Source organism: Ambystoma mexicanum, chromosome 1p (genome assembly GCF_040938575.1).
Source record: "Ambystoma mexicanum isolate Mex_15411 chromosome 1p, UKY_AmexF1_1, whole genome shotgun sequence".
NCBI classification, from domain to species: Eukaryota; Metazoa; Chordata; class Amphibia; order Caudata; family Ambystomatidae; genus Ambystoma; species Ambystoma mexicanum.
In genome coordinates this window covers 1,276,798,584-1,276,821,859 of record NC_090921.1, presented here as the reverse complement: position 1 = coordinate 1,276,821,859, position 23,276 = coordinate 1,276,798,584, and the positions used below count along the sequence as shown (strand labels likewise).

Sequence of the window (23,276 nt, the reverse complement as noted above, 5' to 3'; positions counted from 1 at the left end):
AGGGTTTGGAAATGAAGAGCAAATTGTGATTGTACCAGCAGGGTAGTCTTGTAAGTGGGCTATGTTGATTTCACAAGCGGTGCAGTTTAGTCCTATGGGGATATTGGGCTAGTGTCCCTAAAAGGTTAAGAGAACTGGGTTAGAGCAGGGCATGGCTACCGAGCCCTCCTGCTTTTCGGGGCGATCACTTGATATGTGGCTGATTCAGTCTTAGGCCCACTGGCTCTTCTGAGACAGCAAGCTTTTTTAATATCTCTGTGGTCCCATGGGCCCATTTGTCTGTGGCCAAGCATGATTATCAATGCAGTCCCCAGGTACCATAACTGTAGATGGGTATCTTTGCCCATCTAGAATCAGGCATACGACCCCCAGATGCCACCCCACACAGCCCATGACCTCTGTTGCCATTCACACAGTCACCTCTGTTATCTCCCCCCCCATCACCTTCTAGCAAGCTCTCCGCCTTCTGACACTCTTCCTCGGCCCAGTCAGCTCATACCCCCCTTCAGTGTCTTTGGTCTACATCTTTGTTTGAGGCTTACCCTAATACATCCTGGAGGTTTCAAAATATTTGTGCACAAATGACTGATTTATTAAGAGTGATTCTTGCTGCCTTCAGAGTCTGCAGCTAAGGGCTGTGTCTCGTTTCTCAGGAGCGGCGAGAGGTCAGCCTGTATTCCTATCCAATGGGGGAGGTAGGCCGCTTCATAACGGAAGACCCGTAGAAAGTCTGAGTCAGGCAAGGTGAAGTTGGCAAGGTACACCGTCTCCCCACTCACAAGGTAACCCACCCAGAACCCGAACGTGCCAATGCTCATAATGGTGTGGTTGCAGTGGGCAAGGAGGGCAAAGTCCCGTCCGGGGGAGCCCTCAATACCATCTCCGGCAAAATGGACCTCCCCTTGGGTGCCGTTGATGTTCTGCCGGCACCACTCCATGTCATTGCTGGTGACCACGAAGACAGGGCTGGTGTATCTGTCTCGGAAATAGTCCATGGCTTTCTTAAGGTAGGCCTTGTCAGCAAGCACGCCTTTCCAGACCTTTGGCATGACGTGGACATAGTCTCCTCGGCGGACATGCACCCCAACAAAGGTGATGGTTTTCTGATTCCCCCGGATCTTTGATAGGTAGTTGTTTGCCTCCACTTTGATGAAATTATGGAAGGAGAACTCACGAAGGATGTCGTCCCGCACATGATGGTAGAAAGTCCACGAGCAGGGATAGCCTACCAGCTTTGCATTCACTATCGGTATGTCACGGTACTCCTCTGACATCCAGTCATGCAGCTCATATAGCGTCCAATTTATGTTGCGACCCACCTCATCATAGAGGACGGGCAGTGTAATCTTGAAGACCTTGGAGAGTTCACTGTGCATCTTAGGCAGAATGTAGGCTTGTTTCCTGTTGTGTTTGGCCAGAGCATAGAGCGTGGCATACTGTCCCATCAGGTTCCCCAATCTTCCAATGGGATGCACAGTCCATATCCCCTTGAATGCACGCATGGGCTCCAGCCGCATGCCAGCTTCAGTACGTTTCAGATCTGCATTGTCTTCCCACCATTTGAAGTTTGGGTATTGTATCGCAGGCTGATTTCTGAATAGCATCGGGGCGATGTGTAAAACCGTAGAAAGCATTATAGCAGCCATGAAGAGGTAGAGCCCACCAGTCGGGAAAGAAGGAAAGCATCGCCTAGTGCAGGGCTTGACACTGCTCCGCATGCTCTGCATCTGTTTGTGGGAGAAGTTACATGTTAACGAGATGTGAGTGAGAATAAATGCACACTTACAGCCCAAGTATATCCTTAGGTCTACACCTATTGCTCGTTGTATGAGCTGGCTCCAGAATTTCATGTGGGCCGCCATGGCGGTACATTGGGAGAGAGGAACAAACGGCTGCATATCTTTTTGGATCCACTAATTTAGCCTTTTTGAGAAGTTTGCAATAAACATATTTGCATTCATTTGTGCATGAGCAGGAAATGTGAACTTGAAATCACGTTTGCTCCATTTTCCTGTATATAAATAGGTCACCTACAATTTATACTCGCTAATATTTCATGCGCACGATCGGGTACCATGATCCACACTATGAGATCCTGTGAACATCAACGACAAGCAAGAGGAGATACAAAGGGGTAAGCAGCAGAACGTGGCACAGATTGATCAGCAATGACTTGCACAGTGAACAAAGAGAACTCAGTAGATACAAGGCAAGGTTACCAGAGTGTCATCAAGGATGATCAAGCCTATATTACTTACCTATTGCGACTAATACTACTCTTACTCCTGACAGTCCTTACTCTTGAGGTGAATCCCACTTCTCATGGCAGGATTTGTACTTCCCAAAATAAAACTTCCTGGATTGCTGGGAGCAGAATCTTCCTCACCTATCTCTGGATGGGAGGGCCGAAAATAATGGAATGGAGAAGAAGAGGGGGCTAGGGGAAATGATGATTTGGTCTTATTGAGGAATTCCCAAACTGAGGGGATTTAGCTGTAGAAGTAAGAGAAATAACCCAAGCATCAGGTTTACTAAGACACACACTCACTTTAAGAGCACTGTAAGTGCTAAGTAGAAAACAAAACAATGAGGTATTCAGCTGCTGTCTATAGAGCATTGACTTCAGTTTTGATTTCCAGATTATCTAACAAGTGAAGGCAATAATGGGAATGAAGAGTTGACCAAGCTCCTACCTTACTTATGTGAGACAGAGAAACCATTTGCATCGCTGTACAAGAAGTGGCTGACCCCCTATGTGAGCCCCTTGATCAACGGGATGCCGCTTCATGAATAGGCTGGGGGTTTAGTGGCTCAGGGCGACTGTGGAACCTTCCTGCCCTGGCCCTTTAGGCCAAAATTAAGAAGAACTATCATCTTTTAAAAGTCTGATTTTTTTTAAGGTAACGCAAGACCACCCTGAGAAAATCCAGAAGTTTCAAAGATTGTGTTGATTCCTGCATTGTGTGATGTTGCACGGTTGAGTTGGCCTGTAAGGTTGATCCTGCTGTTCATGCATGCATGGTGTTAGAATGGTGGTGCCTATAAGTGAATGACAAATGAGGAAATTGTAATCCCGGCCTAAATAGGCCTTTCGGTGTAAGTGGCATATTAAAGGCAAAGCTAAAAGAAAGAACTAAGACACAGACACAGGCGTTTTAAAAGTCTTTGTCTGAATGCGTACTTGCCTGACTAGACATACCTGACTGAACCATGTATCCCTACCATGTGGGGCACATAGAACTTTGGGACTCACAACAATAGGCGAGTCTCCCATGCCAATAAAAATAGACTGAACTTTAAGAGGTTGCAAAAGGGAATTAAAAGAATAAGACAGTTGGAAAAGTCAGTTGGAAGAAGGGAAAACAAAGGAAGACAAAGATACACAGAGAAATAAGGATTAGAAAAGAGAAAATGGAAGGAAGATTAGAACTCCCTTAGGGGGACGCAGCCTAGGGCGGCCCCACAGGGCATCAGGGAGGTGGCTGGCTGGGCGCATATGTCAGCTGCAGCCTGGGAAAAGATCCAAAGCCCTGGGCCATATGTGAGGTGCGGCCCAGGTGAATACGTACCCCCTCTCCGGAGCCAAGGGAGTATGGCAACCCCCCACACATGCAGTGACGCAGCCTATGAGGCAACAGCCGGCCCGGGGGCCAGTCTGGATGGGCCAGTAATGAAAGAAATCCTGGGCCGGTGAAGAGAACACTCCAGCCCAGTGCTGCATGAGTGTACATCGCCAAATCGGGGTGTGGCCTGTGAGGATATGGTCTGCCCGGGGACCAGTCCGGGCAGACAGGTGGAGAGCTCTCAGGCCACGCAGTGCATGGTGGCCGCAGTGAAGATGGCAGTGGTGTGGCCTGTAGGGAAGCCCACCCGCCCGAGGCCAGACAAGGAAGGTGGTAAAACATAAGAACCCCGATGGCAGTGGCAGCATGCTCGGTCCCACAGCACCTCCAGGGGGGGTCAGTGAGGCCTACACCCTTTCCAGGGACATGCAGGGAGGGCGCCATTGAGCAGGACTTACCTGGAGTCCCAAGAGCTGCATCCAACGTCACTGGGGCTCAACGCGAAGTGCGGCTGTTTGTCCTAAATCTCCGCCCAAGTGGGTGAAACCTTGGTGGAGACGAACTAACATCTCCTCTTCTGGGAGAAAAAAAAACTGCTGCCACAGAGGAAACAATATGATGCACTGTCACAGAGGGAATTAAAGCACTGCCACGGAGGAAAGACAAGAGCTCCACAAGGTCAGACAACAAATGCACTGCCATGGAGGAAAGACAGGGGCTTCACAAGCACAGACCATCACAGAGGAAATGAAAGGCTGTACAAGCCTATATTGAAAAGTGCTGTCATGGAGGAAAGTGGGCTTCATTATCCCTAATAAGAAAATGAGTTTGCTCTCTCCATCTAGCCCGCCAAACAGCAGGGTGTTTAAGCCCATGGTAACCACCCCAGGTGGAGCGGGGGTAAATTAAGCTCAAAGTTAACGGATGACCTGACTCACAAGTGGGAAGAACAGCACAAGATTGTACTGTACTTTGAGGTTACTATACTTCTAAAGTGACTGAGAGGTGGGGACTTTTAACTGAAAATATCAGGCAGATTGCAGATGCCAATGTCACTGAAGGGAATTAAATAAAAAATGTATTGGGCGAAATAAGAAGTATTGTTTTGAAGGAAGCGAAGCCCAGGGGAGGTGTAAATAGGAACTTTCTTAATGTTCAACCGATGAGGGGGTGGTCATTAAAGGGTGTAATAATGGAGATGAGAGCTGCACCAGGTCTGGCCAAGCCCCCACCCGTCCCCGAGTATGCATGAAAATACAAGCTTAGAACTTGTCTATAGACAATCAGTAAAACACTAAGGGCCACGCAGCCGCCATTAAGAGCAGAGTAATAATAATAATAAGTAGGTTGTGCAACACATGTAGGGCGTGAAGTAGTTTGTTTTCACATAGGCAGGAGGATGCAGAATACCCAAGCAGGGTTACACAAGTAGTATAGACATGAGCAGGTAGGGGGAATGTGCCGGTTTGCAGCATACATGGGTAGGGACCAACAAATGGCAGCATGCATGCAAGACACAAAGACAACATCATGGCAGAGAATGAACAGAAGTAACGCCATTACTCAGACCAAACTCTGCAAGGCCTCAATTATGAAATACTGCAGCAGGACATAAAATGGCTTAACACAAGATTCCAGGCCTCACGATGCTCAGACAAGCCCCAAGCATCAACGCCAGCGAGCCGAAGGGAGATCTGCTTAGCAAGCTGAAAGCAAACCAGATAACGTTTCACAGGACATACAGCATATACATATTAAAGATAATTCGTTTTAGTTGGTAGCAGTGAGAAATAGAGATATCCTTGAATGCCATATGCAAGCATTTATCATGCCAATTGATCCCATAACAAATGAATATACAACGCCCTGAGTAGCTGCCGAAGGAAAGCACACACACGTTAGGATAGCAGAAAATCTAATAAATAGATGAAATTGAGCTCTGAACAGTGGTCTTCTATTATGTGACCAAAACATGGTCATTCATTCTAGGCCCAATTAGATAGTACACCTGCCACTTGATAGTACATCCAACACAAGACGACAAGCCAAGGCCACAAAAATAATGCAGATAAGGGCTCCGACCTGGGAACGTGAAGGGAGTATCTTCTTTAAACTTGATCATAGTGGTTTGCCTATCCTTCCACCCTTACTGTGTATCTTGGGACTGCATAAATGAGTGCCTGGAGACTGCCCCTAAGTGGTAGTGGTGCGTGGTATAAATGAGCATAACATAAAAGTGCTGAGGCCAGATGAATAAATAAATGGCCAATCAAACCCTGTTCTTCTTATGGACTAGTGTAGTAGGATGCCAAACAATATCACGCAGATTGAAATGTATAATTTGTAGAAGGTTGAACCTAGGAGGAGTTATTGGTTGTAGAAGAACCAATAGTAAAAGGTTCACTTGTAGGTAACTATATGTTCTATACTCTACCAACAAATCAAGTGAGAGAGTGTAGTTTTTCATTATGACATCAGCTATGATGATTTCTTTGTTTAAAAACTTGTTTTTCCTACCGCCATTTTGAGATTGTCTGTTGTATGCTTTCCCAGCAGCCGTTTGTATTGGAATAAAGCTGGGTTTTCTCATGCATGTGGAGTTACTCCGTTATTGAGTATTTTCTCTTATTGGTATACTTGGGTCTATCTTAACATTTAGAGGCACTGCTGAGATACGCAGTGTTTGGTGGAGGGTCGAGGAATCCCCGCCGCGGCTCCCTTGGGACTAGCAGAGTCCGCCTGCAGGGAGTCTTTCGAGTGCGCACCTAAGAAGAGGTTGGCAGGAGCCCAGTTTCAGCAAAAGTCCTGCCCAGTACCACAGGCTATATGCTAGGCACAGAGGGCAGAGCAAACGTGACACCAGCAGACCTCTGGGATCTTAGGATGGGAGTATATCCGTGCACAAAAATACCTGCAGGGGAGGGTATTGCTATGCTGTTGTTATTTAAGTTGCAAAAGAGTATTGAAGAGAGTGTAACAGATACTTCTGACAGTAGTTGGGGAATGCCGATTGGCAGGGCATAAAGTCCTGCCTGCTTCGGGTGCAGCAAGTGATAAAAGAGAAGATACCCTGTATAAAAGGAAGACAGCTGTATAGAATAGGCTTTATTTGAAGTTGACTGTTGTTCATATTGTAGTGGTATATAATAGGACAGTAGAGGTGTTTTTGTGTGTTGGTAAAGTAGCAGTTAAGATTGTTTGAAGGGAAGTACGGAATAGCATTAGTACAAGCATTAGTAGAAGGGTCACTGAGGACAGAGAAGGAGATGAGAGCATTAGGGGGACCGCTGACAACATCAGCAAAAAAATAATAGATGAGATGGAAAGAGTATTGTTAGTGAGGGAAGGTCGTGGACGTGTCGGCAATGAAATAATGAAATATTGGAAGAGGTAGAGCGGGAGGAAGATGATTGGGAAGATGAAGGAGCGGGAGAGGGAGAAGAGGCGATACAAGCTCCTCAAACAAGTGCACCCAAAACACTAGAATAGCCACTCTGAGGAGCCAGGAATGAGACTCAGACACAGGAGGACTCATGTTTGGATATAAACATTTAAAATAATAAAGGGTTGGAAAATGCCTCACTAGCCCTGATCTAGGAGGTATTTCCCTGCCTCAACCAAAACAAATGTGTCTGTCCTTTGTCAAGATGTCCAAAGCAGAATATATGTCCCGTGTCTGAAATCCTATTGTGGCCCTCACACTCTAAAAGGAATTCTAAATTGTGAAGGAAATTCTCTCTGGTTCTGTTCAGATCCAACACAAAAGGGTAAATTTTACCAAAAGGTTTGAAGTGGACAGTGTTCACAGTTGCAGGGAATGGCTCCCTTCCGAAGATTCCATTTAACAAAATGAAACGTTCCAACAAAGACTAATCCAAGTTCCCTGTAAAGCTAAGAGGATGACTCTCTCTTCTTGGTGGGTTCACAGTTCTCAGGAAAAGGCTTCCTTACCCAGGTTTCTCTTTATATTCAAGACAGTTCAGAATCCTTATGGCATGTGTCTTCCTCAGGATTCTCTTTTCTCTGTGTTACAATTTGGGTGCGGGTCCCAGTCTCCAGATCGGCTGGTATACTCTCTTGTCAGTCTCTGTCCCACCTTTGCAACCATTCACAATCTCAAGGGCATGGCTCCTCCTTGAGATTAATTTCTTGCTGTAGTTTATTACACTCACTTGACTTTGCCTGGAAAACTAACCTGCCAGGTCTTAGATGCAATCCCGTTCAAAATGTGGGCGTGGATCCCAGACTCGCAAATCACCTGGTATGCTTTCCTGCCAGGCTCTTTTCCACCTTTACAACCATTCACAATCTCAGCAAACGAGAAATAGCTTATGCATGTGTGTTCTGATATGAAATTTAACATAAGTGATGACGTGCCTATGTTGGTTCCTACATTCAGAAGTTTCCATATATGTGCACTAGATTTTGATGGTAAAGCTGTTAACAATTCATTCATTTGCTTCTTGCAACTTAATTGCTTTATGTTGTTTTACAAAGTTATTATATTTAGTGCAGTTCTTAGCAACTCCACCTTTGCATTCATTGCAGTTTGCGATGTTAAGATTTTTTAATTCGGCCCTCTTTTATACTTTCGCATTTTTAATAATTGGATTGAATTGGTATTTGTGCTTAAAAGACGATCAAGCACAATTAACAAATATCAAAAGGGCCTGTGTATATTCTTGACAAATGGTGGTGTCTGAAAGACAGACTTCTTTTTGTAAATTGGCTAGAAGACGCTTTAATTTGTAAGCAGTCCATTTGATTCTGTTTTGATCTTCCTTATGAGTATAATATTGATGTACAAGTGTGTCTGTTTCTCGCCAGGTTGTCTCCAGAATGTTATGCTCGCTATCTATGGTGGGCACAATTGTGAAATTAGCTACACAGGAGATAGCTTCTGCTGATATAAAGACGTAGTCCAGAATTGCAAAAGATGTGTCTCTTTTCCAAGTCGGTTGCAGAGGTACTTCGCTATCAAGCGTCCCATTAAAAATAGTAAGATTTCGATCTTTCATTAGGTTTAACCACCTGGCTGCTTTCATTATTAAGGTATTATTCTTTTGGGTAAAGCACGATATATTAAGATCTCCTACTACTAGAGTTGTATATTGTTGTTTTTCAAAGGCAATTAGATCTAAGATTTGGTTTACAAAGTAATGAAATTCATCATCATACAGTAGTGCAGGGTTCCAGTAAAGGTTTAAGATGGCAGTGTGAGTCGCCAGAGGACACAGAGCATTTGGTAGTATACGGTTTGCCAATTGGATGCACAGATGTGGGGAAGCCTATGTCGTAAGGCTACCATTCATATCCATTTTAAGGGCAATCAAGAGGCCAGCCATGGGTCTACCCATTGTTTGTTTAATAGCAGGGATCCAAGAAAGATTTTAATTTGGCCATGATGGTTGGGTCGTTATCCACGTTTCTTGTAGTATGATTAATTCATAGATTGCCAATGAATGGTTGCTATTTGCAGACATAAAATGTTCAAACCCTCTGGTATTCCACATCGGCATCTTTACACACTGAGGGTTAAAGTTCAATTGGCATTAATAATTTGCGTTATGGTTTGTCTCTTTAATTGCATTTTTAAGCCACGCCCAAGAGGTTTCTGGATCAGCATAATTGTTGTTATCAATATACACTCCACAGGTTAGTTGACCTCTATTGCCCTCACAATGTATAATTGATTGCTCAACTTTTTCTAAATTGGCTAGCCTTTTGATGGGTGTTTTCCGGTTATCATTTTGTCTATCTGGTTTTACGCTCAGGCTTTGCGTTTGTCTTGCGATGTCCCATTACTTTGTAATCAATAAAGTTAAACCTTTGCATGCTCGTGTATTTCTTTCTCTCCAGATGGTCTCTTTGACTATTTGTGACGGTACAGAGAAAAAAGACAGTTTCTATATCTTGAGAGTCAACTGTTTTTAAATGTTTGATGTTCTTAAATACATTAAAATAGTTGATCTATTGGGAAAAGGGTCTCTTAGTTTTCTCTCATTCATTTGTAAATGTAACGTATAATGGCTTTGTAATATTCTTTCTATTGCCTTTGTGGAAGCCCTAGAGGGGGAAGAAGGAGCTTTGTATCTTTTGGGAGTTACTTCCTGTACATATTTACCATCTCAATTTAGGGGTTTGTTGTAATCTTTCTTTTGAGGTCCCTGAATAAGCCGTCGAGTGTGGGCTATGGCCTCTTTCATGACTCATAGATAATTTGGCCATAGTTTGATCGTTAGAGACATGGTCACTCCTACAACGATTTATAATGTGTGCCCTTTTCTGTTCCATTGTGGTGAACGTGATGTTATCTAGGCATATTTTCGGTGTGAACATTTTGATTTGCTATTTCACATAGGTTCTCTGACTGAGCTAGTTCAGGCTCAATATTTGGTAAGGATGTAATAGAATAAGTTGAGTAATTGATAAGGTCCTCAGGTTCCTCAATGTTTTCTTCATCTTGGTTTATTGCCAATTGTTCTTTAGGGGTTGATAACTTGGCTATGGAATGTACTTTCGTTTCTATTATACTTGGTGGTGTTGTCTGCAAATCCATGCATTTTTTAGATTTACTATTAGTTCTTTTATTTGGTATCGATTGGTTTTTAGATTTTATTTTTAAAATTATTTTTGGTAATCCTTCTCTTATTTCTTTTTTTTATCTTGTGGTAGTTGAAAGGCCTCATATACTGGGTCTTGAGAGTCACACATTTCCACTATGGATTTCTGTCAATCAATGTCCGTCGTACTATAATTTAAGACGGAACCTCTAATATGATATTTTCTAAAGGCTTGCAACACACCACAATAGTTTCTTCTGGCTGTATAATTAAGATGTCGTCTAAAATAGTTGTTGATGCCGGAGTTCTCTGATCATTTATCTGAGATGTATTTTGCTGAATTAATGGGGAAGCTATCCAATCAATTTAGTATGATAGTATGATTCTTAGTTTTTTGTTCTAGAGACTCAGATTTTTGTTAAAGTCTAGATACTGTTATTCACTGCCGTTAGACTGGTTTCATGATTAGAGAGAGGTAGTTGCTTTAACCCGAAAGAAGGTCTTGGGGTGGGTTTTGCAAAAGACATTACAGAGGAGACAGAAGAGTTCATAGAAGAATTTAATGAGTCTGGGTACAATATCGGTGATTGAGACAGATTTGTTATTTGCAGCTTTGGGGATTCTTCTTGTTGAGTTTCTAGGATAATCTCAACATTGTTACAAAAAAAAAGTGTCAACTTCCTCCGGAGTATCTCCCTGTAACAAACCGCCTTTGAGGACATCATTTATATGGATTGCAAGTTGCGTCCCGTGGAAGTCTCTCCACATTTTCTATCAAGTTGCAATTGAAAACACCCCGGAAGGAGCAGAGCGACGCGCTTGAGTGTTCGGTCTTCGGTTGGCACGGGCGGTGCAGTCCCTCTGGACCGAGGAAGTGAGGGGACCTGCTATTGCCCAACAGACCATGGAACATAGTGAACAGTGAGTAGTGTCTGTCCACCCACTCCATTATATAATATCCTCCGTATAGGTGGGCGGAGCTTGACTCATGGCTAATCAATGGGGGTGTATTCACTAGTGGTGCTCTTGCTTTGCTTGGCCCCTAGTTTGTCTGATCAGCAGTAATTGGAATATCATCACTCACGGTGGCTGGATGATCTATTGTTTGTCTTGAACACCTGGTTGGAACTGTGTTATTCTTGATCGAGCACATTATGAGGCTTAAAATGTTGAAAACCTGGTTTGAGGAGTGAGGTTCTTCCCAAAGGGATACAGGCCCGTAACCCCCTCCAAGTTATTGAATCCAAAAGAGATGGCCCAAAATGGAAGAAGGGCAAGAAAGATGGGGGCGTTGGACAACCAGACATTCTAGGATTTTTCTCGGGACACAGCCTAAGGAAGCAGGCTTCGGACATACCATTGGAATTGGACAATAATGTCCTGGCCCCAGGGAGCTTGCCGAGTTTAAAACAAGGGGAGGTGGACAACTGTGAGGCTGATCCGGACGGCCAATTATCCGGTATTGATCAGTCACTGGATAACAATGGCTCTTTGTTGGCCCTCTGTAACACCCTCAGAGGGAACTCTTTGGGGCCAATGTCACAGAAGATGGGACAGGTGACGCAATATAGTAACCTCTCTGCAAGTCCGAACCTGGAAGCCCTGGTCTCACCAAAAGTATTTTCACAGCATATGTGACCCAAGAAGGGGTTGGGTAACTGTTTAGATGATTCCGATCTATGGAGGGGGCTACGGCCACCATAGAAATACTGACAGCTTTGGTGGCCAAGATGGATGCCCCATTTGTCCTGTGTTTGGATCTGGCTGCCGACCAGCGAATTGTACATACATTGGTGTCAAATCTTACTGGGAATAAAGCTGTTGTCAGTTCTCTCAGTACCTCTACTAGTCAGACACAGTGTAAATCAACTAGACCACTGGACGTGCAGTGCCATGGCCCTTTCTTTGAACCCCCACAACATACAATCAAGTTGGGGACACCAAGTGGCTCAGTAGAGATAAGGCCTGACATATTAACTGTTCCTGATGATGCTGATATATCGTGGATATCAAGATTCCGTTAACATTGCAGCTGTGTCTGAAGAAGACACAATTGATGACCTATGTGCTGAGATTTCACTGGTGGAGGCAGAGCCCTCAGACTGTTCAACTGGCCAGCCACATGGTGTGCAACAGAAATTGCTACATGAGGATGGAGAGGGCCTCCAACCTGAAGCATTGAAATCTACCTCGAGCATCTCTCAAGTACAAGTTACAAAGTGCCCACAGTAGTAACCCGGACATGGAAGGATGGAACCAGAAGAGAGGTCGCCCTACATGGCCCTCTGGACAAATGGGTAAATGCGCAACCTTTCAAACCTTCAAAGTTGTATCCAGATCCACCACCTAAGGGTGGCTCAGCCATGGGGGAGGGGCCTCCAGTTTCACAAGGAGCAATTCCCAGATTGATTAGGCAAGGATGGGCTCTGGAGTCTCAGCTCCTCAGGAAGGCACATCCGCAAAACTAAGTTGGGGGGGGTCCCTACGCCTAGGCGGGTGAGCTGGCCACCTAGTCTGAAGGCCCAGATCCTGGCTATTAATACAGACCAATACCAGCAGGGGTATGGGGGCCCGGAACTTGTTGCAGATTGGAAGACTTACAATGATCTGCAGGCTGTCCAAAGTAATCAAAAGGGTAACCAAGAAAAGCCCTCAACGGCCCTTCCACGATTAGGGCTCTCAGTGACATGGGATGAGATCCATACCTCAGACACCAGCCCTTTCTTAAATTGCACGACCTTATTGAGGTTATGAGCCACCATTCCATGGTTATCAACAATTACATCAAGAGACATTCTACAGACCAAACTACCTAAATATGGAAGTGATCTTAATAGGGCAGTTATTCGATTTGCCTCACCAATAACAGTTGCATTGCTGTGCGCAAATGCCAGATTACTGCGCAATGTAGGCTTAAACCTCACGGTCTGTAGGGTACATCCAGTATCTAATGGCCAACATAGTATGCTATATGCGGAAGCTGTTGATCCATCCCTGGAAGATCTATGTCGCACAAGCCTACGTGGAGTAAAGATCTTTGGGCAAGTCCATCTGGATTATGAAGCATTTACCTGGCCTTTGACCATGACCATGGCTGTGCGACCTGTGGAGAGCCCACAATCATATTGACCCATTGGAGTTGCCTGTTGGAACACTCGGGCATAAACACCTATTTACAGTCCCGAGGCTCAATGATGATTCTGAAGGATTTTGATATATTCATGTTACAGGAGGCATGGCTGGATTGCCCCCTGTATGTGGCAGAGTATCATACTTATTATGTCGGGGCCAACAAGGGTAAAATGGGAAGGCCTTATGAGGGGGTTTGTAATCGATGTTAGCCAGAAGCTGCTCTCCAAACAGGTGGGTGGCCAGCCTTTGGATGATAATGAGATTGCTGTGGAAGTATGTCAAGATGACAGCCCTTAGGGCTGGAGGATGTTGATTATTAATGTCTACCCACCCCCCAGTGGGCAAGGGAGTGAGTTGATACATGCTTGTATAGACATATTGCTGGCAATTGAGGGTCGGATGGGGAGCTACCCAATTATCCTATGGGGTGATCTAAATGCCGTCGTGTGGATGAGAAGTAGTGTCCTGAGTACCGTAATGTATTGAAAAATAGCGTCATGATGCAAAGGATAGGTAATACCAAGGGAGCTCGGCAGGTCTCTTATTTAGAATAATGGGACCTGCATATGCTGAATGCCAGGACAGTGAGAGACACCCCAGGGGGGTATACCTGGACTGGTAAAAATAGCGTGGCCACTTTGGACTACCTGTTCAGCAAGAATGATAGCTTCCTGTCGGTTGAAGAATTAAAGATAATACCAAACGAATTTAGCGATCATAGCATTATGGCACTGACCATCAATGCCCAAACCCTAGGGGTACGGCTGACTGGTGATACGGGCTCCCAAGTTAACCATGCAGGGAACTCTGTGAGATGGACAGCAAAACATCCGAAAAAGATCAATGAGAAAGCAATGCACCTACATGAATCTGAGCTGGTGATTATGGGCACTAAAACAGGGGATGAGATTGAGGCATGGATTAGGAATTTGACTACCAATACAGGCACTCGTGCATCAGGGCAGCATGTGATATGTAACAATGCCACGTACAAATTTGAAGATTCCATTCGAGAAGCAAAGTGGATAATGTGTACGGAAATCCGATCCATACAGGGAAGGGGTTAGCCTACCGCGGTGGCGGCATCTCACATTAGGGGTATAAGGAAAACATACTCAGGGTGGCTCAGCGGATGGCGACATTCCATTCAAAATGAGTGCTAGCAACAGATGCTCATCGCCCTCCGGAATAACTGCCCGAATAAGATCTGGGGGAAGTTGACAAAGGCAAAAAGTGAAGTCAGGAACCTGACTTTAAATCCCATTCAGGAATTGGAATGGGTGAGACACCTAGTGGATAATGGGAGTGACAACATTCCAGGCCCTATCCCGCACTTTCTGGTTGGTGGATGACCACTGGAAACAGTTGAAGACGATTTCAGCAATATTGTACGTAATTTAAAGCGCTGTAGGGCGCCTGGCCCAAATAGGTTGGCCAATGTGGTCTTAAAACCGAACCTGGAACAGTGGGCCAGGATATTGAAGGTACTGTTTGATAAGGTGTGTACATCGCAGACCATCCCTGAGTCCTGGCAACAGTCAGTTCTGTTGCCGGTCTATGAAAAGAGGATTGTATGCGCCCTGAGAATTATAGATAGCTTTCCAATCACATCTAGGAGTCACAGCAATTTTCAACCTGGTCCTGAAAGCCTAACAGGCTTGGGCCTATGAAGCAGAGATTCTGCCATTTATGCAGACAGGTTTCTGACTAGGTAGCAGTATGATCCATAACCTCAGGGTATTGGATTCCCTGATAAACGGGACCGAAGGGGTAGGCGCTTTATGTGGTATTTGTAGATTTTTCTGCAGCGTTTGACAGATTGAGTCGACCAAAGCTGTGGGATAAGCTACTAGCATGGGGCTGGTCTGTGTGGATTGTTAACATATTGAAAGGTCTACACCAGAACACACAGGCTCGGGCCCGATTGACTAAGAACGGTGTAGTCACCGTCCCGATTAAGATTAGCAAGGGGGTCAAGCAGGGCTGCACACATGCAACCCTGCTTTACAACTTATATATGGCAGACCTGCTGGGCCGACTAATGCCAAATATAGGGTGTTGCCCAAAGAGAGGTGGGCGCCCTATTCCCTATATGCTCTACGCAGATGATCTTGTTATGTTAAATTATACATATAGTGGAGCAAAGGCCACGTTTACCAACTTGCACAATTATGCATTCGAAAATTACCTTAGAATTAATACAGGGAAGACAAAAATATTGGTCATCTCAAATAAAAAGGTGAAATGCCCTACCTTTTCCACCGCCTTGGGTAAGTTGAGACATACCCGTATTTGGGCATAGACATGAGCAGTAGGAAATCTTATAAAAATATAGTTGAAACCAAGTGAACTAAAGCATTACGGCTGACACAGTTGATCTCTTATTTTGCTGGAAAGACTGCAGGATTTTCACTTGAAGGGATCATAATACTATACAAAGTGTTTTTGCCCAATGGTGCTATATGGGCTGGAGGCTTTGGCTATGAGTGATCTGGCATGGTTGGACACCCTAGAGGGAATGTATTGGAAACAGGTATAGAGACTGAGTCCCTCTACATCAAGCATAATATATAAGGGGTTTTGAACCAGAGTGTACAGGATGACAAGAAAATCTCTTACTTTATTCTAAAAATAATTTTTATTCAATACAATACAAAATTCTCAATGGGCCTCATTACGAGTCCGGCGGAAACCGTGCCGGAAATTCCGGCAGGTTACCGCCGGACTTGTATTACTGTTCTGCCTCCGTGATTGCCGGAATCACCGGGATATTACAACCTTGGTGACCCAGTAATTCCGGAGGTGGAATTCTGTTAATCCCCATTCCCATGGAGTCGCATAGGACTCCCTGGGAATGGGCAAGTGGAAACACCGGCACTATGCTGTAATGGTGCAGGTGTTTCCATGTCCGCCTGCAGGCGGATGGTGTTAAACCTGCCAGGTCACACCTGGCGGGAGTGACACCTCCCGCCTGCAGGACTCTTAATCAGCCGGTCCGGAAAGAACGGTGATGGCGGATTTACCGCCACTGTTCTTTCAGGACCGGTTGACTTGTAATGAGGCCCAATATGTTTAAAACAATTTTCATAATTCATTTAACCAATTTCTAATAACCAATTTCTTGACATTACTCATCAACTCACAACCCTCTTACAACTCACGCTCACATTTCTCCCTCAGTCATTCATATATTGCCATATTATCCACATTGGCAAAAACTATTTTCAAATTTCCAGTGATGATATACATTTTTATCACTCTTACAATATTATTTTATACATTTTTCAACCCGATCATAAATACAAGTGTTGTTCACTGTTCATTCTCATTTTGAGCAGTTTATGATTGTCGACATATGTTTCTGTCTTTTTTGGGCACTAGAAGTATAGCCCTCAAAATCTCAACCTTCTTCTACGTTAGAACAAAGATCATGTTGTCTCTTTGGCTTATATTGACTGACAGGAATCACTCCACCTCCACATATAATATAGGAAATGCACAAAAAGGTAAACTGGAATAAATCCTTCACTAGGACCAGACAGTGGTGTCTTCTCCTCGGGCCTGAAACTCGATATGAATCACGTACAGGAATTGCTTCTATTTTATGGGTTTGATTCTCCAAACATACAATAGGTATACCTCCTTCCTGCCTGTTCCCCCAAATCTTGCTCCGCACTGGGCAACCAATCCCATGCGATAATATTAGTCTTCAACTTCTCCTGTGTCATTTGTACTCCTGATTATTACATCTTCACAGGGCAGCATTACCCTAAATTGTGCCTCTCTCACAGATTTGCAATCACTCTTCCGTGAGGGTCGTGAGTTGATGAGTAATGTCAATGGCTATTAGAAATTGGTAAAATGAATTTTGAGAATTGTTTTAAACATGTAGAGAATTTTGTATTGTATTGAATAAAGATTATTTTTAGAATAAAGTAAAAGATTTTCTTGTCATCCTGTACACTCTGGTTCAAAACCCCTTATACATTCTGCTTGATATTTACCTGAAGAGCCAGAGATTGAATAACATGTAATCCCCTTATATTTGTGTACCGAGTCCCTCTACATTCATGCAATATATTTGCCTAGAGTTAGGCCTGGTTTCGCTCAAGGGCAAATTCCTCATTAGGCAAGGCCTACTGCATTTGAAAATGCACTCTAATCAGAAATACCAATTGCTTGCAGCATTGGCCGAGTGCAAATCCCATGGCCAAGGATGTATGGAGGATAAGAAGTTAGTGGCCGAACCTTATAGGGATTTTGGATGGAGCCCGTATTTCTAAAGGGGAACCAGGTATGACATATTAAAGCGTATTTTTAAAAGGTAAAGCCAAAGAGTGTGTTTGGATAAACAACTATAACCACCTGGTGACATTATGCAGTTCCTTCCTCGTGACAGAAGTCATAATGCCCTTATCCCTGAGCTTTACACTTTAGATTAAAATTGCGCATCAATCAAGTGCCAGTACTTGCGCACACGGGTGCTCAGTTGGAGATTCCATTTAAAGAGAGATGTTGCCAAATTTGTTAAAAACCTGGAATAGTGTAGGCTGCCAAACACCTTTTGACAGAGTGTACTGCCCCGGGAGTTGAATATATGTCCATCTTGGGCAGCTTTGCACACACTTATGATTCCATTCAAGACAACGCCTTTTGGAATTACTGTTTGAATACTGAGAATCAGAGAGTCCATCTAGCCATATTCCGATTGTGAGATATTATTAAACGGCACCTAAATTAGGGAAGGCGCTGGAAAGAGAATAGGCAATATGCTAGTATAACCACTTAAAAGAGGTGGACAGGCTGTTGGAGGTCTGGATCCGGTGTTCATTGAGTACTAGATACATTTTTAGACATTTTTAGAATGGAATTTTAGAATGGATTTTATAGAATTGTTTTAGAAATGTGTTTGTTAAACTGTTTTTAGAATATCTTGTAAAAGTCATTTTAAGTTGGCCTATGAGGAATTAAGATAAGATATTATGACGTTTTATGATGGTTATGTGGATAACATGTGTATTTTGTAAAGTTCTTCTGGAACTAGACAAATAAAATAATAATAATGTATAATACACTGTTCTGATTTTTCTTGTACAGATCACTCTTGGATTATCTCACCATTGTCACAAGGCAGAGTGTCAACTTCCTCTACGGGAAAAGCCTGCGTCACACCATTTTTAAGAATATCATTTGTAATACCGAGTTCTGATTTTTCTTGCCCAAGATTAGATCTTTTCGTTTTATTTTTGAGGACTTGTGAGTTCCACATAGGCAAATCCGTGCAGTCTTGGTCGTGCATTTCTACTTGGCAGAACACCAAAGATTCCTTTTGGGTTGATATCTGGGTATTTTCCATGTTAGACTCTGGTTCGGGTGGTTCAACAGGGTGCCCTTGGGTGGAGTATGCTAAGAGTTCCTAATCAGTAATTTGATGTGAGGAGAGCCGATTAGTGACTCCCACAGAGTGACCTGAAACAATTAGTGTTTTAGTAGAAAGCGAGGGGGGTCTTATAGATTCAGCACAGGTATTTGTCATATGTTTTGAGTCTCTGGGTGTTCGCTGACAGAGCATCCTAATGTCAGTATTCAAGGATTTCGATCGCTTGTTTTTTCTAGGAAGCATAGACAATACTTGGGCAACCCGGGATGGCGTGGCTTGAGGTATAGATTTGAGTAAGGTATTGACGTTGCTGGCCATCGCTGTTTTTAGATTATACAGAGCCCTGTCAGCAAAACGTACAATTACATAATTATTTTAGAGCAACAGCATTGGAAACTTAAAGGAGAAAGGGGAAACGTGTGCCGGGTAGCAGAGGGGCTGTTCAGCTGCTCAGCAGAACAGCCGAACATCACTCTCGAGCACTCCCACGATGCGCGTGCATTAGAATTAAAATAGGATTGCTGGGAAAAGTGGGCGGAGCATACTCAGCCACTTTAAGGAAAATAATAGATTTGTTTTAGATGCTGCAGTAAATGTTGGTATAAGAGCTTCAGCTTTGTTGATGTTTTAGAAGAACAAGCATACCAACAATGCAGTGTTTGTAGATAGAATCTTCAATTTCTACTGGAAAGGCAGGCAGGAAATAATCACAGAACACAAGTCCCAGTGAAACCAGCACGAACATCACTCTCGAGCACTCCCACGATGCACCTTGCCTTGCTTAGATCTTATTTTCTCCTTTTCTCGCTCTGTATCTTCAGTTTCCGCCATGCCGGTCCTTTCTCTGATCACCATCTTCTTTCTTTTTCAATTTGTCCATCTTTTTCAGTATCGGATTCTTTTTCTCCAGGGACATCATCATATTTATCAAATATTATTTTTTATGTGCTGGACATCGTCATATTTCCGGTGTGATTTACGAGCTTTGTTTGTTTCTTCGTGTATTACTGCTCTTCCGTCTCACTCTTCATTTGCTGCTCTTTCAGCTGATGATGTTACTTCTACTCTGTTGTCTTCTCTTTCTTCTTCTCTGGACTCTCTCTATCCAACCACGACATCCTATCCTTCTCATAAACCCCCTCAACCTTGGCTTACTTCTCATCTTTGCGCTATGCAGTGTGCCCTGCGTCGCCTTGAAAGGCGCTAGCGCAAGTCTAGGTCAGAGGGGGATCACCTGTCTTATTCTCCCTATCACGCACTCCATGAGGGAGTTCTGCTCTCAGCTAAACGTTCCCATTTCTCTGATCCTTTGCAGACTGAATCCATCCATCCTGGACGATTATTTCAAAATATATCATGCCTTATCTCTCCACCTACTCCTGACCACTCACATAATTTTAAGTTGTCTGCTTCTGATCTTGCTTTATACTTTTCCTCAAAGGTGGCCTCCCTCTGAACGGCCATTGAGTCTTCCACTTCTCTTGCTTCTACTTTCTACTCTGCTCTGTATCCTATTACTACCATTTCCCCCTTTCTCCAATTTCTAATGATGAGACTACTCCATTGCTAATTTGAGCCCACCCTGATTCCTAAAGTTTATCCCTCTCTTGTCTCTTATCTTACCTCTCTTTTTAACATTTGTCTTTCTACTTAGATGTTTCCTCTTCCTTCAAGCATGCCTCTATTCTTCCTATTCTAAAGAAACCTTCCTTCAATCCTTCCCTTCCCTCTAACTTTCATCCTATTTCTCTATTGCAGTAGCTTTCCAAATTACTTGAACGCTTAGTTTATTCTCAAGTTTCTACTCCTGTCTATGATAATTCCATGTTTCCTCGCTTTCAGTTGGGTTTCCGGCCTTTTCATTCTACTAAAACTGCTCTTCTATCCGTCTGTGATTCTTTACTCTCCTCGTTATTCTAAACACGTGTCTCTTCTTATTCTTTTGGATATGTCTGCAGTCTTTGACACAGTAGATCACCTCCTTTTACTATCTTCTCTCTCCTCTTTTGGGTTTTCTGGTTCTGTTCTTTCTTGCTTTAAGTCGTACTTCCAACTGACATTTTCGGTATCTTGGGCTGGGTCTTCTTCTGATACACTCCATCTTCGTCACACAGAGTTCGTCAAGGTTCTGTTCTTGGCCTTTTCCTTTTTTCTCTTTATTCTTCTTCATTGGCTGAAGCCCATCACCTTTATGCAGATGAACTTTTTTTGTGTTTATCCTCTTTTACATCTGATGTTCATGATAAACTCTCGGCTTGTCACTTAGCTATTAATTCTTGGATGTCTGATCATTATCTTGTTCTAAATGCTGCTAAAACTGATGTTCTTATCTTTCCTGCAAACATGATTTCCTATCCTTTTCCTCCTTCTTTTATTTTGTTTCCTCCGTCTCAGCTTTCTATTTTCACTTTCGGCTCGTAACTTGGGACTCTATCTTGACTCAGATCCATCTTTCATTCATATTTCTGTCTCTTAACCCGCCTGTCATTACCATCTGTTCAATAGTCAAAAAGCTTGTCCTTTCTTAACTTTTGACGCTATGAAACATTTGATTTCTTCACAACTTTTTTTATTGTTCTACTTCTCTCTTTTGCCTTCCTGTCTTTTGTCTTGCAGCTCTTAAGTCGGTTTTCAATGCTTCTATTAGACTTGTGTATCTCCTGGCTCCTCGCGATTCTATCGCTTCCTCTCTTTCTGCTCTTGGTTGGCTTTCATTTCAATCTCGACTTAAATTCAATTTTCTTTTTCTAGTCTTTAAATCTCTTTATGGCCCTGCGCCTGTCTATCTCTTCTCTTGTTTCGTTTTACTGTCCTGCTCGTTCACTCAGCTCTCAATCTCAATTTCTACTCTTAGTTCCTCGTCCATCATGTGCTCAGTCAGGTTTTTTTGTTCTTTTATTGTGTTAGCTCCACTTCATTGGAATGCTCTTCCACTTTCGCTCTGCTCTATCACATATTCTTAATTCTGTGCTTCCTTGAAGACTTACCTTCTCCAATCTGATTTATGACTCTGATCATTCTCTTGTAGCTTGCATTTTCATTTTATTGTACTGATTATGGTTCTATGTACAGCGCTTTGGTTTAAAATGCTATCTAAATACAAATAAAATACAAAATAAAATACAAACACAAGTTAGGATAGCAGAAAATTCAATAAATAGATTAAATTGAGCTCTGAACAGTGGTCCTCTCTCACGTGACCAAAACAATGGTCATTTATTCCAGGCCCAATTACATAGTACACCTGCCACTTTGTAGTACATCCGGACAATGAGACGAGATGCCAAGGCCATGAACAAACGGGCAGATAAGGCCTCAGGCCAAGGAACGAGAAGCGAGTATGGTCTTTAAACTTCATCATAGCAGTTCGCACAAAACTCCTTCCACACCACATATCTTGGCACTGCATAAAAGTGGCAAAGTTAGATGAGCACATAACTGACAAATCAAACCCTGCTCTTCTTATTGACTAGTCTAGTAGGATGCCAACCAAAAGCACCTATAGTGTAATGCATAATGTGTAGAAGGTTGAACCTAGGAGGAGTTATTCATTCAAGAATGACCAACAGTAAACGGGTCACATATAGATAACTATATGTTCAATACTCTATCAACAAATCAAGTGAGAGAGTGGAAGTTATTATGATGATTACTAACTATGACATCAGCTACGACAATTTCTTTGTTTAAAAACTTGTTGTTCCCAATGCCATTTTGAGATTGTCTTTTGTACACTCTCCCAGCGGCCGTTTGGATTGGAATAAAGCTGGGTTTTCCTGTGCACTTGGAGTTTGTAATGGGGCAGATGAATACACAGGTAATACCCACTGCCCATAGTGATGAATTTACAAGTACTGATTCCAATCCATGCTCCTTGCCAGTATAGTCCAGGTGAGAAACGGTACCAACGGAGACAGCCCTTTTGCCTCAAGAGCCTAGGGGTGCAAGATGAGACCGAAATAAAACTAAAAGGTTAATGATATGAATGAGATAGATCAGTTAACCAGTTACTATATCTAAACACAGAAATAGAGAGGAACTAGATGACTCTACATATACACAAGAAGTATACATAGCAGAAGTGCATGCATTAGACACGAAAAACACATGCACATGCACACCACATGCAGAACATGTACAATAGGTAATATATGCATTTAAACATGAAGAATACTAATATAGTATCCATAAAACATGAAGAATATTAACATGATCAATGTATAAAGTGAATGCAACATGAACAACACACAAATATAGCTCACTAACATGGAAGCAAGAGCATCATTGGGCAGCCATGTTTCCAAAGATGGATGCCACAGCTTGTCTCAGAATGAGTGCAGGCCTGACGGCCTCAGAAAACTCAGAAGGCTGAATCCAAAGAAACATATTTGTGCAGACCCTAAGCAGTAGCTCACAGCAAGACCTAAGGTCAAGGACTAGGATGGGAGTCATGGATGAACGGAATGCAGACACCGGATAACAGTTCCCAAGACAAGGCATAATAGACTCCCCAGTTAATCAATGTTAATAACAGCCCTTGATGTCCAGGTGCATGAGATCAGCAAGCTAAAAGCCTTTATAGGAAGAGCCATAAGTTACCACAAAGAACACAACATGCACAAAACCTCAATAAATAGA

The 23,276-nt window shown here is 43.2% G+C and overlaps 1 protein-coding gene across 1 annotated transcript in view; it reads right to left on the bottom strand.

Moving 5' to 3' along the window:
• Nucleotides 1-581: 581 nt before the first annotated feature.
• Nucleotides 582-23,276, bottom strand: part of LOC138452881 (galactoside alpha-(1,2)-fucosyltransferase 2-like) — a 44,351-nt gene continuing 21,656 nt past the window's right edge. Inside the window, exon 2 of the mRNA XM_069605231.1 lies at nucleotides 582-1,727. Within this exon, the coding sequence (XP_069461332.1) occupies nucleotides 594-1,727 (1,134 nt within the window). The 3' untranslated portion in view covers nucleotides 582-593. The remainder of the gene's footprint in view (nucleotides 1,728-23,276) is intronic.